Below are 14,906 nucleotides of genomic sequence, written 5' to 3'. Positions count from 1 at the left end.
TTTAAATCCTAGCCGGCCATCTGTCTCCGTGATCCTTCTCGCCTTTAGTTTTTAAGCTTTTTTCTCAACTTTCACGTCATTCGTTGTTCGCTTCATTCGATCGTTCAGTAGTCCACGGCTAAAAGAAGCATGGGGATGAGGACGATGTTGCTGATGCTTCTTGCGTTGATATTCTCAGCAGGAGATCAGGTAAATTCTTGTTAGATGATGATGGAGATGTGATGGATGGTTTGGTATCCAATGAGAAACCAAGTGAGTGCCGTCTCACCCTCTCTTGGCGCAACTTCTAAGCAAACCCTAGTGTGAATATTTCGAGCATTTCAACATACCATGCGGAAAGCTTGAAGGAATGAAAATTTAGCTGGTTCACAAATGGATTTAGGGTTATTCGCCTTCACTTTCAGATCTGAAGCAAAGGAAAACCGAGGGCTAGGAGCTGGACCACGGTCCTTCGCAAACCATTTGCTATTGCTTAGACCTTGGGAGCCTAATACAGCAACACACGTTACTTGAATAGCTTTGCTTACCTTAGGAAATTGGAGGATAGATCTTTGATTTTTCATATTGTTATATATTGATGACTTGTTAATAGTAGCTAGTCGTATGCCCAATGTTGATGTGTTGTAGCGGCGTTGAGTGCTGAGTTTGAGATGAGCAATTTGGGTGTTGCAAAGAAATTATTATGTATTGAGATTTTGCATAGCAAGATTGTCGGTGTCTTGCATATTTCCCAAGAAATATATTAAGAAAATTGTAATACGATTTGACATACAATAAGCAAAGTTTATGGTTATACTTTTCCTGCACACCTCAAACTTTCAAGAAAAAAAAAATATGCCCCCAAGTTCCTTATTCCATACTTTACATTAGAAGTGCATTTCACAAATCTTGAGTACTGTCAGTTACATGAAGCATCTTGGTTATAATCAATGAGAAGTTATGAAGTTGATACTCATATAGTTTTGAGGAGATAACAATGTTGGCTCCGTGTACCCAAGGAACAATAAAGATAATGAGACAGTGGGCTATGTTTAATTACACGGCTAAATTATTAGTGCAACTTCCTATGCTAGGAGAATGTGTATACACCTTCATTCCCATTGGAAAACTCGCAAAATACTGGACCATGTTCGAAGTGAGTTAAAATTTTCATCCCTTCTAAGGTATGAGTGAGCCAAATTAAAACCATATGTGTTCCTTTATACTTAGATGGATTTTGTCAAAATTTTAGACATTTAGTCGAGGGAAAGCTACTCAATCTAATGTAGTCTTGTCTCTTGAGATTTAACTAACCAAATGACTCCTAATGTTTGCTGATTATGTGCTCTTGATTCGACTCTACATGTGTTATGGTTGGCTTGGAATTAACAAAATACAATAAAGTAAATCAACGCCGTAGCAACCCGTGCCATCTTCCCAGACCCCCTCCCTCCCTTATCTCGGAGATTGGTTAAAACGCCGCCAAACAGACATCCATTGGAATTTCTCGGTCCTCTCATAGCTCGAGTAGTTCATGTATCTGCCAACAATTTAGCCAAGTATGGATATCCTAACCAATCAAGTGCTATTCCATCACCTCAATCATAAATTATAGAGGTGAATTAAGCCACGGTTTTCTTTTCTTTTCCAGCTTACTTAATCGTCGAAGACGAACCTTAAAAGAGAACAAAGGAAATATTTACCCTTTACCAAAAAAAAAAAAAAAGAGAACAAAGGAAGAAATCCTCAATAGCAGCCCCACCATGAAAACACGTGGATCAAAGTTCCTACGAACCCAACTTCGATGGGCCGACTTCGATGGGCCGTCCATGACTCCAAATCAGGGCCCAATCCAGCGAGCGGGCCGGTCCAGACCCGCACCGCCCATCTAGACACGCGGAGAGCGGCCCCACACGAATCCTTTCCGTACTCTCGTCCGCAGCCGATCCGCACCCAAGAAAATATCTCGCGAGGTGGGGGAAATTTGCTCCCGAACCTGCTTCGCCTTCGGCCCGTTTCTTCTCCTCCCTTGTACACCATCTTCAACGTTCTGCGCAGCTTCCAGATCCTTCCACAGGCTTCCAGCATGTCTCTCAACTCCTTCCCCCTTATAACCTCTCCCTCCGTTGCGCGATCTCTCTCATCCCCCATAATCCAAAATCTACTCCCTTTCTCTCTCTATCTCTAGCCTCTCGCTCGCCATCAATGGCCGCCGAAGCTCCCCAGTCGTCCCCCGACGCCGCCTCCCTCACCCTCGTCCTCCCCTTCTTCCTCGGCTTCTCCACCCCCGCGCCGCCGCCGGACCAAGCCGAAGCCGGCGCCGCCGCCGGGTCCCAGTCGCGGTTTGTCCTCATCAACCCGTTCGCCCAGAGCCTGGTCGTCGTCGGGGCCGGCGCGGACCCCGCGGGCGGCGCCAAGGCCGGCGGCCGCCGGCGTCGAGGGCGTCCGTCGAGGCCATGCCGAGCGTGGAGGTCGAGGAGGGCCGCGAGTGCGAGTGCGCCATCTGCCTGGAGGGCGTCGCGGCCGGAGAGACGGCGCGGGAGATGCCGTGCGGGCACAGGTTCCACGGGGGATGCATCGAGCGGTGGTTGGGGCTCCACGGGACGTGCCCCGTGTGCAGGTACGAGATGCCGGTCGAGGAAGGGGAGGCGGGCGGGAAGCGGGAAGGGGGAGTCTGGGTAAGCTTCGCTTTCGGCGTCGGTGGCGGCAACAGTGACGATCGCGTTCCTCCTCCTTCTTCTTCTTAGATTTCTAGAGGCGATCCTGATCGCGATAAGCGGCGAATTGGGTCAAAGATTCTTTCTTGTTTTCTTCGTTTCCTTTTTCATTCTATGTAGATTGTACAGCGCTATACGACTTTAATTTATTTCAATGGTAATCGTAGTGCCGGTAGCCATTCTTGAAAAGATTCAGACGCTTGCCTAGAAACAAGTCCAAACTCGATGCCACGCGATCGATTCAAAAACGAAACAATGAAAGCGACGATGACACGACACGAATTGCCTCATCCGACGTGAGCACGAAAATTGAGAGAGAGATCGATGGAAACGCGATCAATGCACCTTCAGATCAAGATTTTGCATCAAGGAAGATTCATAAAGTTGTCAACTTTACATGGTTTTATTGCGTGCGGAGCTTGCTAGGGACGATGATCTTGGGTGTTAGAGGCATCGAATTGTCCTCTTTCCCTTAGGATCTTGATGCCCTGGTATCTACCTAGCATCATTAGCGTAGCCATTGGATTCGTCCCTGGCGATTCCAGGAGCGTCGACCCGTCCACCACCCTCAATCCTTTCACGCCGTAGACTCTGTAGTCCTCGTCGACCACCGACCCGGCCGCGCAACCGCCGTGGTAGTGGTAGAACGTCCGCACGTTCTGCTTGCAGAAGCTGGCGAGCTCTTCATCGCCTGACGGCTCGTCCTCCTTGTGTTCCACCCCCTGGAAAACAGAGATGGCCGGAGACCTGACGACACTCTGGAGCAGCTGCGCCATCTCGATGCATGCCTTCATGTCCTGTTCCTCAGACAGGTAGTTGAATGTCACCGCAGGGTTCTGCCTCGGGTCCGTGCTGTTCAGTTCCAGAGTGCCTCTCGACGCAGGGAAGGCATACTTGATCGCGACTGGCATTCTGGTCGCATTGAGACCAACGGGGAGGATTCCCGCTTCGATGATGAATTTGAGACCGTGGGCTATGCCGGCCACCACGGGTGGCTCGGGTAGACGATTCTGTGGTTTGGCATCGGCGAGAAGCGCGACGCACGGATTGTCTTGCATTCCTTGTCCTACTTCCCTGAGGCCACTTTGTACCGAGATGTTGAACTTCTCAAGAAGCTCAGGAGGACCGACTCCGCTGAGTAACAGGATTTGGGGACTCCCTAGTGACCCTGCTGCTAAAATGACTTCACCGGACAATGTCGAATCGTTTGCGCGATTGAGGTAAGCCTCATACGATTCTTCCAAGCTCCCGTCGCTCTTGATGAACGAAATGCCATAAGCCCGCGTCTCATTGCTATCACCTGCAAAAAATGAAAAGATTGCAAACGGAAGTGTTACGAGTATGTGAGCTTCATGAAGCATTGATCGAGTTCTTCCAAAGTTTGAATGGCTCACTGTGATTGCTTAGGAGGAGATTCCTCACGGTTGAATTTAAGAGCACGGTCAAGTTTTCCGTGTTCCCTGCCTCTAGGAGATCGGCCGATGTATGTCTGGTTCCGTAGTTATCGAACACGCTTCCACCAATCTTTGTTCCTTCGACATGTTCCAGCGTGTAGAAGTTATACGGGAAAATTCCCGCTTCAAGGAATCCGAACTCGGCGACAAACTGCCACGGGGTCAACTGCGGCTGGAAAACGATTCTCGACTCCACCCATCTGTATGCATCGTCTACCAGCTCTACGTCCCATCCGACTCTTTTAACAAAATCGGGGCTAGCTCTGCTGTAGAAACCACCGTTGATCGCGGACGATCCTCCTAGAACCCGTCCTCTGTGATTTGCAACCCCTTCTCTGGAGATGAAGCTCTGTGCCACCGATGAATACTCATCGGTATTGAGCAGCGAGAAACCATAGTTTCTTCTATCCATGACCAAGGGGTTCTCATAAGGCGACCCACCACGCTCGACCAACAATACGGAGAATTTCTCAGAGAGAGTTGCCGCTAGAGGACATCCTGCAGTTCCTCCCCCGACAATAATGTAATCAAAAGACTTGCCGGAGATTTCTTTGAGGTCCGAAGTCATGTAAGGTGGCCTGTTTCCTAGAATGGTGGAGCAAGATGACCAGAGGATGACATCAGAATCTGGATCAATGTCGATCTAAATTTGCAGTAATTACTAAGATAACATAATCGATGCAACCATAGTTACTTCCGTAACAAGATAAGAACTAGAAGGTGCAGCTGCATACCTTGAGATAGTGTACAAGGAAATGAAGATAAAATCTGAAGTAAAAGGATCGATCTTATCGGAAGCGGATGAATTTTATGCAGAATCCCCATGTTTGGTCCTTCCCCTGCTCCGATCGGAAGAGAGGAAGAAGTGATGTATTTATTAGTTCTAACAGCCGTTTCCCTCTTAATCAAGTGTCTAAGTGCTACGGGTGCAATTGATGGCATTCTCCTTGCTTTGAGATCGCCTGCGTACACATGGTTGGTCCAATGATTCACTCCTCTTCTTTTGGGGAACTAATGATTTTGCTTCTAGGATGAGTTTCCTCCACTCTCTGTTCTTTAGTCGCTACACTTTTCATGTATCTGCATACTTAAGTTACAATCCTGCCTCACTTGTGTTGAAGACAAAGACACAATGATGGTGTTTTGTGCAGGAGTCAACTTGCCTGGATTTAGTTAAGACGAGCTTTAAAATGGGATGATGTACTTTTAACGGAGAATTCGATGGCACATATCGGCCATGATATGAGACTCCAGATTAAACACGATTCCACACAACATATATTGATTTTTCTTTATATATATATATATATAATGTGCTTTGAGGAATTCTTGCGGGTCCATTTACATGCCAATATACATAGTCTACAACTGAAAAGATCAGCATTCAGATTGAATTTCAATGCACAGTGCTGCACTCCTTAAGCCTCTCAATCCTGTCTTGTCCCAGGACCTCCAAAATAACTAGAAATGCCCATTTGCCTGTTCGATTCCCTGAAAGTTCAGGTCTATGCTTTTCGGGCCTGGATCGAAGTCGGCCTGATATTGGCTATTCAAGTCGAGTGTCACTGGGAGTCCACATTTTTTCTGCTTGTAACTTGTCCTTGGAGAACTTTTGCTAGATTGTTCTGCAATGAGACTATTATCATCGGAGCCACTGCTGGCACATCTCTTCCTCCCTGTGGTTTTGTTGCATATGTTCTGTGAAGGTACTTCTTCCGGCCGTATGTTACTTAACCGAAGCTCAATTGAAGTGGGACTAAAGTTGTGCATTTTGCCATGCTCATTGCCTTTTGGCTTCTCTTCATTTCGACCCGAGCTCTCAGAAGAAGTTAACGAACTTTCTACTGAGCATATACCTTTTAATTGTTTCCTAGCTGCATCATTGAGGTCTGAACTTCCTAATTCCGTCAGTTCCGAGAAAGGAGAACCGGGGCAACCAGAGCTAACCATCGAAACTAATTGAGACAGTTCGGCTTTTGCAGCGTCAATGCCAACCGGGGAATTATTGTACCGAGCTAATGTTTCCTGAGCTTTTCTCAGTACAGATTGGAGATACTTGCCCTGAGCCTCGATGCGTAGCTGCAAATGCTTCTGTACCTGAGAGGAAAGTGGAACTATATTGGCATCTGCAGCAAGTTAAGACTTGCATGAGAAATGTGCATACTGGTCTTACCTCAATTTGTTCATGAAGTTTCCTCTGCACTTCCATTTGCATTTGGAGAGCCTGAGCTATCTGCAAGCTTCTGGTACATGTAAAGGAAGGGTAAGTACATCCCTCTGTATTACCATTCCAATCACCACGCTATCAATATTTAATAAGCTGTGATATATCAATGTAAGTCTTACTCATTCATTTGGAAGGTCGATGGATCGATTATTTCGGTATTTTGATATTCGTCTGCACTCTGAACCTCTTTGTTTTCTGCAATTAAGCAACAAAACAGGTTCATCAATGAAATCAATTAAGCACATGCCCTAAAGATTGGGATCATTAGTTAGTGGCTCAACCTGTTGCATAGAATTCGCCTTCTTGCTTCGTGTCAATGCAGGACTCTGACTGTTGGCTTTTTCCAAGCCTGTACTTCTGCAGGAAAAAAAAGATGCAAACTTTTAATTTAGCTTTCCCAATTGGTATCAGTAACAATGATAACTTTAGCTATTCGAAGCATGAGAAATGCCTGTAAATGGCTCTTCAGGTGGTACAAAGTCAGCCCAGGAATGCCCATCGCTCTCATCAAACTTTTCGGGGTTGCCTCTGTCCACCAAATAAAATCACGAACATCAGTCGGCACTCGACATACCGATGATCAAATCTTTCATTTCTGAACCCCAAAAACGTATGTAAAAACAATCGGGAATACACAAACTTAACTGTCTGCTCCGCCCAGCTGCATGACCGCCTCAACAAACCGGTGATGTAGCTCGGGAGTCCACTTCAACCTGGGCTTTGCGTCAGTGGACAGCACCAGATTCATCTTCTGATGATTTTGCAGACCCATTTGAGATGTTGTCTGTAGGATGATGGGAGTGAGAGACAGAGGATGGGTGATGACAGAAACATAAATATAGGATTAGGAGGAGTGTTTTGGGTCTCTGATCCTTCTTCTTTCCTTGGCTGCCTAAGCTTTGGTTTGATTATGGTGGGAGGTGTCTGTGGTTCTCTATATAAAATTTGTGGAGTTGTTGGGCTGTCCTATGTTCCTTCACTCCATATCTGGAAACACGAGTGGGGCAATGTTGGGGTAGGGGAATATATGCCCTCGCTTACTCGGTCTCTGGCTCTCTTGCCTTTTCTTTTCCCATCTCTCTCAATCCACACCAACTTTTCTTTTCTAGAGAATTTTCTTTTCTTTTCTTGCTTTCTTTCTTCTTTGACTTGAAAGAGGAGAGGGGAGGGTGGGATGGAGAGAATCTCTGGTGCAGCTAAAATTTAAAGAAAGCCAACACGCATCAATTTGATGAGTCTCAAAAGGATAGAAAAGAGGGCCTAAAAAAATAAAGTACGTGGTTTGTTTCTGCCTAGCTGTTTTCCCACCTCTCTCCCTCTCTCTCTCTGTGCTTGATTCCCTTGTGAACGAGAGGCTTGGCCCACCAAGAGTCCATGCATGCTCAGTGCATATAGTACAGCTTTCCTTATTCCTGAGAAGCCTCGAGTGTTCAAGAATAATCAAAATAAAACTAGAGGGGAATGCTGTGATGCTGTGTTGTTCTCCATTTTCTTCACGGATTAATGCAAGGTATGATAAGATCAATTTGCTAAATTAGCATATCAATTTACATTGACAAATCAAACATACGCCTCTCGACAAACGGGTCGTATTCTACGTCTCTCAATATACTTAAAGATAGATACTCGTGAGGGTCATTAAAGGCATCATCTGAAGAACTAAAAGAGGAAAAACGGGTTCTTTGCTCTCGTGTGTAATGCTTTCGTCTTTTGAACAGGACCCGTTCCGTCGTTCTCAGAAGCGACCGGTGACGTCGGCAGATTCCTCTTGTTCTTAGCAAGGAGGATAAGAATGAATGAATCCAACTTAGGTTTATTTAATCATTTTATCCTGTACGATGGCACCTTACCTTACCTCACCTAATAATGTTTTCTTTGTTGACAAAGAATTCACACCACAAAAAAGGGGAAGAGAATCGGGTCGTCCCTCTTATCTCCCCAGAAGTTCTTTTCCTTTCTTGTCCTTCCGAAAATGTGGAAAAAGGAGTCGTCTTCAATCAGTTATCATCATCATCATCATCCTACCCAAGGGGCGGGGGAGGACTCGAGTTCCTCATAACCTGGTCGAGTTCATATTTCTTTATCGTAGAAAATTGAAGGCCAAGCATCTGTCTCTCTCTTTTTTCCTTTTTCTTTCTTGTGGTGAAATATCCACGGAGAAGAGAATCTCGGCCCCTGCCGGGTCCTTCGTACAACCTGTCAAACGATGGCGTTATTCTATTTGCCAACCACGGACTCGTTGTACTTTTTTTTTTAAGCATCTTGACGCACTGCTACCGATTTCATAACGTTCGTTAACCGTGATCCGCAGGAATTTAAACGTTGTGATATGCCGCTATCGATGGTCGAACACTTGTCGACAGAAACACAAAGAGGAGTCAATTAATCTGGCACGAAGTACGTGGGTCAAGCCTCAGAAAGGACCGATCATGCCAGCAGTCCTTTCTCTGATGTCCAAGTAAGAGATGTAACACTATTTGTAATGACTCGACTATTTGTATGCGTGTGTAGACCCTAAATGGAATGATCAGCCTCAATGGACATTGATCTAAGATTGTCAACTACCTTGCCAGGGGAGGGAGGGAGAGGGAGAGAGGAATCAAACATTTGGTGCAAAATTGTCGAAAATGTTCTAAACTTATTCAATTCAATCCTAAATATTTTTACTATGCCAATTCAATCCTAAAATTATTATACGACGGCCAGTTCAGTCCTAAATTTTTCTATTATGCCAATTTAGTTAAACATTTAAACATTTAGTTCTAAACATTTTCACGATTTGCCAATTTAATTCTAAACCTTTTAATGATTTACCAATATAGCTTCAACGATTTTGGGCCAAAATTACTCAGAAGGACTACGTTTGCAGATTGTTAAGAGATTTAGAATTAAAATGACAAAAGGTAAATTGTCAAAAAAAAAATTAGATCTAAATTGGTACAATAAAAAGGTTTATGACTATATCGGCTGTCATACAATATGTTTAGGATGAAATTAATACAACTGAAATGTATAAAACTGAATTCGCCTTCGTACAATAAATTTAAAACATTTTGGATAATTATCTTAAAATTTGGTGAATGTGGTTTTTCCTAAGTAAGGTATTCCAACAAAGTGAAGTATGATCAAAGTGGCCCCTATTCAAATGCTTGATGGTGAGCCAAGTGAACATAGCAGTTCAATCGATGTGATAAATCCTTTTCTTTCTTTTTTTACATTGAGATATACGCATTAAATTTACAAAATCTCAAATTATTTGGCTGATCCTTTTCCTAAAAGAGACGACGTTCTTAATGACTCCCGCATGGTTTTAAAAATTAGATGTACAGAGGATGATCTCACAATCTTAACTAGATTAGAGACTGGAAGGAGCCCCACTCCATGAAGTGACAAAAAGGCACAAGTTCTATGGCTTTTCCACTTTCTCTGTCATATAGTAATGCAATCAAAGAGGTGAATTATGAAAAAGAAACATATTCCAAAGGGGAAGAGGAAGAGGGAGTGCATGAGCTTTTTTAGCCTGTATTCCACAACAAGGAGAGGATCCGGCCGAGCAAAAGAAATTTCCACCCAAGGGAAAAGGGGCGGGAAAAAGAAGATAAATACATGTCATTGGCCAGCAAATGATCGTGTAAAAGTCAAATTGATCAGATCGATCTTTAAGGGTTTTCTTTGGGTTGCGGCCGATAGCTGTTGTCGTGTTGATCGCCGGAATCAAAATCCAATGATTGATCACTCCCACCCCACCCTCAAAAGCACTGCCTTCTCAGTGCCATTCATTCGCTCGGTCTGCTACATTCATTAGTATGTTTCCCTAGCTGTATCCTGTGTTGTTCTGAAGTTGATTGCAAGTATGTGGTCATGTTGGAGTCCATTCAAGATCTGTATTTAGGACAAATTGTCGCATCATATCACACCACTGAAAAGATAATTACAATCTCTTGTTGTTTTCTGTATTTTGTATCATTGAGAAGAGGCAAATAATTTTGATTGAATGTCGTCTTTCATACGATATGGATTAGATAGAAGTGAGCATGCAAGCAGATAAAACTTCAACCGACCAAATAGGGTTATTCAGTAATAAACATAGTCACTATCTAGTCTAAGTCTCGAAATGAATGATTTGGCACGATACAAAAGCCACATGGGTCTTATTCCACATTTTCTTTCCATTTGATGAGCTTTCAGGATTCTATCAGGTTGTTGGCCTCGTAAGAAAGGAATATTGTTGCCCAAAATATGACAAAGAGAATTGAGACAAACGGATGAGCAGTGTAGGAGCATAATTTGATCATTTTATATTTATGAAAAAGAATTTACAATTTTCTGCGCTAATTATCTGAATCTACTGACAAATATCTTTTGCTTAGGTATTTATTGGAGCCTTGTTCTAGAGAGCATTGCTATATGTAGGGAGCCCTTAGAATTGGTGGCACAATCTTGATTATTTCTGCTCAATTAGGATATTTTAAAGAGTTTTGATTTGGTGAACTTTGGTATGACTCATTAGAGATGGTTTGACCTGTTCCCTAGTCCTTTTATTTGAAGGACTACAGAATTTGATCCTATTCCCTAGTACTTTATAGCAGGGTTGATGTTGGCTTGTGTCACTCTAACATGCGGCGTTAGTTCATGCCCTCCTTACGCGAGGCAAGTATCATTGGTTCTTGTCCACCCGACATGCGGTCACTTATCCACCAACCATTCTGTATATCAAGATTATGACACGGTATGATCCATTCGGCTTACCATCATATCTTCTCCCTTTAAATACCTCATTAGTTCATTCATTTGGGACAGTTTCATTGATGGTGCTTTGGACTATGGATATCTAGACTTTATCGCCGTGATCGACTTCTAGACTTCAATGGCGAATTTTTTAGAAACTTTCTGCAACAAGCTTCTAGTGACTCAATACTCCTTACCTGACACCTAGCATTCCAGTTTTTGCAACAAGCTTCTAGACTTTATAGCCTCTCAACTTTTTTTCTATTAGAAAAAATTGTCCAAAAAATCCTAAACCTATTATACAATGGCTAATACAATCATAAACCTTTTAATCGAGCTAATTTAATTCTAAACTTTTTAAATATACCAATTTAGATATGAAGTTTTTTATGATTTGTCAATTTAATTATTCCAGTTAATTTTGATCAAAAATCATTAATGTGGCAATCTAATTAGCGACAATAGTCTGATGCACTACGGCTAATGCTAACATGGACAACTTTCAATTTTCAAAATTTTCTAAAAAATTTCTTCTTGTCTTTCTTTTTCTCCTTTTCTTTTTCTTTTATGTTTTTTTTTCTCTCCATCAGCCATCCTAAGCCACGACAATGGTCAACAAAGGTTGCTACCTTCGTCAGCCCCAGCTCAAGCGAGGGCGTCAAGGCTCTCACCAGTGGCCATCTCCACCAATCATTAGTGAGGCCCGACAATTGGTAGATCACCATGTCAGCAATTTATTGTCAAAAGGTTTATAACTAAATTAACATAATTGATTGTTTAAAGATTGAATTAGCCGTCATGCAATAGATTTAGGATCTTTTGGACAATTTTCCCTCTTTCTACTTCATCTTACCCTTCCACAAGGGAAAAGGACCTAGAGAACAAAACTCCTTTAGGAACTGATAAGCATATCCTGCATATATGCGCGGTCCATTTCTTCTTCCATAAGATCGAGGTGATAAAAATCCTCACCACCCTTTTGGCCAAACTGAAATCCGCACTCCAAAGAAAGGAATATAAGAAATTATCGACGAGTATGCATTCGTCTTGTGGCCCCTAAAACTTTGAAAAAACAGGAAAAGGTAAGGGGCGCAAGTGAAGAACACAATTTCTCTTTTCATCAGGCTGCTGCTGGCTGTACTTGAAGCTCTCTCTTTTCTTTGCTTTAATATATTCCATAACGAGTAAAGTAGATTCTAGGATGATGCCCTAATGGCCCCCCCTGCCCCTGCCCTCTCTTCTTATTTTATTTTTATTTTTATTTTATTTCTTTCGTGGGTTGGGAGAAGGTCTGGTGAATCAAAAGTCATCTAAAAACTAGAGAGAGAAAAAAGGAAAGTTGCTCCCCTCATCGATTGCACATATTATTCTCTCTCCACGCACAAGTCCAAAGGCAAGGAAAAAGAAGGGAGATGGAGAAGAATATAGTGGCCTCAGGGAATCAGGGCAAAAGCGAGACACGAAAGGGAAGCGGTCACCATCTCCCTAGAAAGAATATAATTGAAATCCTAGTGCTTTTTTTACACATGGATATATATATAAGATTTCGCGGGGTGATTTTACGCCTGCCGCTCGATAGTGACGTGAGCTTCATGTCACCGTGAGGAAAGCTCGCCAGGGTCGCCCTGGAGGGTTTGCTGTGTTAGGGTTAGAGAAGCAATAGCATGGCGTACCCACGAGGAGTAGGGATGGAAATACTCTCGTCGTTTGCGCACTCGGATCTCTCCCCACTGGCTATCCCGACACCGTCGACAATGCGGAAGCTCGAGATCACCGGTGACCGTGGTTGGCGATCTCTGATCTAAGAGATCAAGAATCATTCAAGAGGCAACTCGTTTGAGGAGTTTGGTGAGGGTGGCAAGTGGAGAGAGTCATTGGTTTCCAATCATGGGACTAGGGTTTTCTGGTATCATCACAAATCCACTACGTGCAAATTTCTGATCCTCTGAACGGAAAGAAAATGATGTTTCAACGGTAATGACAACAATCACAACATCGAATCACCTCAAGCCATCAATTTCTGCTTAGAAAAAGAAACTTTGATTATAGTAAACGACGCGAGTACATCACTCGATTAACAAAAATAAACATTATCTGATATGACAAAACCTAACGATAACATCATATCACGAAATTATATTTGCCTCTAATCTCAGTGTCAAAATGACATGATTAGTTGGAGTAAATGGTCCATGATGAGCTTCGAGGGGATTAAACTCTGATTTTTTTGCGGGGAGTGGTGCGATTTTCCGAATAATATTCCCCGACGAGTGTCAGATCATCAGAAATGGCCACATTGTCTGCTTCATCATGTGATGTGCAACGTCTTTGGAGTCTGTACTGAGGGGAGAAACATCCTTCTCACCGACCCCACGATCCCACTGAATGGGGACAAAATAGTATCATGCACAAATATTCCCCCTCCAATTATTTAGGCCAAATTTGCCTTGCCGACGTAATTGGTTCGTCGTGTGTTACACCATGAAATTTTTTTTTTCTCCCTTTGAACATCAACATATCTCGGATACCCACTCAAGCCGGGAAATTGTCCAATCATTATAAACCTATCAGCACGCCCCCACGTCAGTGGTTTTCAGAGGAAAATCGACCGGAAAAAGTCTATTAATATTTCGTGCAAAAATTTAAGATTTAATTGGTAAAATCAAAAAATTTAAGATTAAATTAATATTTTGTATAATAAATTTAAGACTAATTGAGCAAAACCTCCGCTCGAAACTAATAAGATTCCCTTCATCATATTTAGAAATCCGCTGCTCTATTGGATGCCAGAAAGATGATCGTGCATTTGGAATCTGAGAAATTGGTTGGTATGTGCATAATAATTGCAATAAGATTCTTAGAAATCGCTTTCTTTCTTTCTTTTCGATTTTCTTTTCTTTTCTTGTCTTTTCTTTTTTTTCCTTTCTTCATCTTTCCCATCAAGCCAACAAAGGGGAACAACCGCCATGATTTTCTTTGCCACCCACGCTTCAAAGTAGATAGAAGTTATCAAATCATTGAGTCCACTCAACATGGACAGAAGTAAAATCAATCAATCCTCAGTAAATGTGACACCCGGAGAAGAATCTAAGCAGAAAGGAAATGGAAGCTTAGTAGTGGTTTACAACCAACCTCGGTTAATCCCAAGGTGGTTTCGTAAATTTCTGATTTGAGTCCACTACACACGTTATTCACGTTTGTCGAAGCTTTTTGATTCATGAAAAGTTTCAGGGGATGATATGTCTTGCCGGTACAATGATATTTAGTTACATGCTGGTATCATTAGCTTTTCGTCGCATTAATTTAAGAAAAATTACCCAATCAATCATTAGTCATCAATCTTTGCATGAAAGTCTAATGTAGTATTTCAGGGCAATTTTCGCCAAAAATCACCAATATAACAGACCAGTTTCAATTTTGCCAAATATTCTTCAAGAATGTTGCCAAACAATTTTGTGTTGTTTTTATTACTTGTAAATATTTTTTTTTTTTTTTTTAAAAAGCTAGTGGAAAAAAAAGAGGAGAAATCAATATGCAAAAGAGAAAAGAATAGGACAAAAGCAAAAGAGTGCGGAGGACAGGAAAGCCAAAAAAGAAAAAAATCCCCTGTGAAAACTAAATTAAATAAAGAAAGACTCTCCCTCTACACTAGTGAAATATTGGTCAACCAAAGTGGAATTTACAATTTATGTGGAGTAGAGAGACCGTTTATAGATGGAGATGCTGATTCGAGCCATGTTCCAATGATTGTCTGTTTCTATCTGTTGACCTTTTTCACCCAAATAAGAGAAATTTTACCCT

At 42.5% G+C, this 14,906-nt stretch overlaps 3 protein-coding genes across 4 annotated transcripts; 1 reads left to right on the top strand and 2 right to left on the bottom strand.

Moving 5' to 3' along the window:
* The first annotated feature begins 1,967 nt into the window (after window positions 1-1,967).
* Window positions 1,968-2,885, top strand: LOC104455748 (E3 ubiquitin-protein ligase MPSR1). Its single transcript, XM_010070484.2, has one exon. It carries the CDS (start codon window positions 2,436-2,438, stop codon window positions 2,724-2,726), a length of 291 nt encoding a protein of 96 aa, XP_010068786.2. The 5' UTR covers window positions 1,968-2,435; the 3' UTR covers window positions 2,727-2,885.
* Window positions 2,886-3,023: 138 nt separating this feature from the next.
* LOC104453943 ((R)-mandelonitrile lyase-like) lies at window positions 3,024-5,292 on the bottom strand. Of its 2 annotated transcripts, none has more exons than XM_018859592.2 (3): window positions 4,885-5,292; window positions 4,091-4,735; window positions 3,024-3,996 (listed from the first exon to the last, which is right to left on the bottom strand). In XM_018859592.2, the coding sequence occupies exons 1-3, from the start codon at window positions 5,090-5,092 to the stop codon at window positions 3,119-3,121; spliced, it is 1,731 nt and encodes a 576-aa protein (XP_018715137.2). In that variant the 5' UTR covers window positions 5,093-5,292; the 3' UTR covers window positions 3,024-3,118. The 2 variants fall into 2 exon arrangements, with proteins under 2 accessions (XP_018715137.2, XP_039172955.1); XM_039317021.1 differs by having other exon boundaries at window positions 4,091-4,728.
* A 123-nt stretch (window positions 5,293-5,415) lies between these two features.
* On the bottom strand, window positions 5,416-7,588 carry LOC104453942 (myb family transcription factor PHL8). Its single transcript, XM_010068601.3, has 6 exons — window positions 7,023-7,588; window positions 6,829-6,905; window positions 6,659-6,734; window positions 6,497-6,572; window positions 6,324-6,393; window positions 5,416-6,247 (listed from the first exon to the last, which is right to left on the bottom strand). Exons 1-6 carry the CDS (start codon window positions 7,147-7,149, stop codon window positions 5,612-5,614), a joined length of 1,062 nt encoding a protein of 353 aa, XP_010066903.2. The 5' UTR covers window positions 7,150-7,588; the 3' UTR covers window positions 5,416-5,611.
* Window positions 7,589-14,906: the final 7,318 nt, after the last annotated feature.

This window comes from Eucalyptus grandis, chromosome 7 (assembly GCF_016545825.1).
Source record: "Eucalyptus grandis isolate ANBG69807.140 chromosome 7, ASM1654582v1, whole genome shotgun sequence".
Taxonomy (NCBI): domain Eukaryota; kingdom Viridiplantae; phylum Streptophyta; class Magnoliopsida; order Myrtales; family Myrtaceae; genus Eucalyptus; species Eucalyptus grandis.
The sequence above is the reverse complement of the archived record's forward strand: the minus strand, read 5'-3'. Positions and strand labels throughout refer to the sequence as shown.

Bases quoted from the DNA above. Each gene is read 5' to 3' on its own strand.
- LOC104455748 (XM_010070484.2), top strand. From the start codon at position 2,436: ATGCCGAGCGTGGAGGTCGAGGAGGGCCGCGAGTGCGAGTGCGCCATC.
- LOC104453943 (XM_018859592.2), bottom strand. From the start codon at position 5,092: ATGCCATCAATTGCACCCGTAGCACTTAGACACTTGATTAAGAGGGAA. The intron at 4,736-4,884 runs GTATGCAGCTGC...CCACCATTCTAG, and splicing joins TCCTTGTACACTATCTCAAG to GAAACAGGCCACCTTACATG. The intron at 3,997-4,090 runs GTGAGCCATTCA...CATTTTTTGCAG, and splicing joins TCTCCTCCTAAGCAATCACA to GTGATAGCAATGAGACGCGG.
- LOC104453942 (XM_010068601.3), bottom strand. From the start codon at position 7,149: ATGGGTCTGCAAAATCATCAGAAGATGAATCTGGTGCTGTCCACTGAC. The intron at 6,735-6,828 runs GCATTTCTCATG...TTTTTCCTGCAG, and splicing joins ACCTGAAGAGCCATTTACAG to AAGTACAGGCTTGGAAAAAG. The intron at 6,573-6,658 runs GTTGAGCCACTA...GCTTAATTGCAG, and splicing joins AGGCGAATTCTATGCAACAG to AAAACAAAGAGGTTCAGAGT.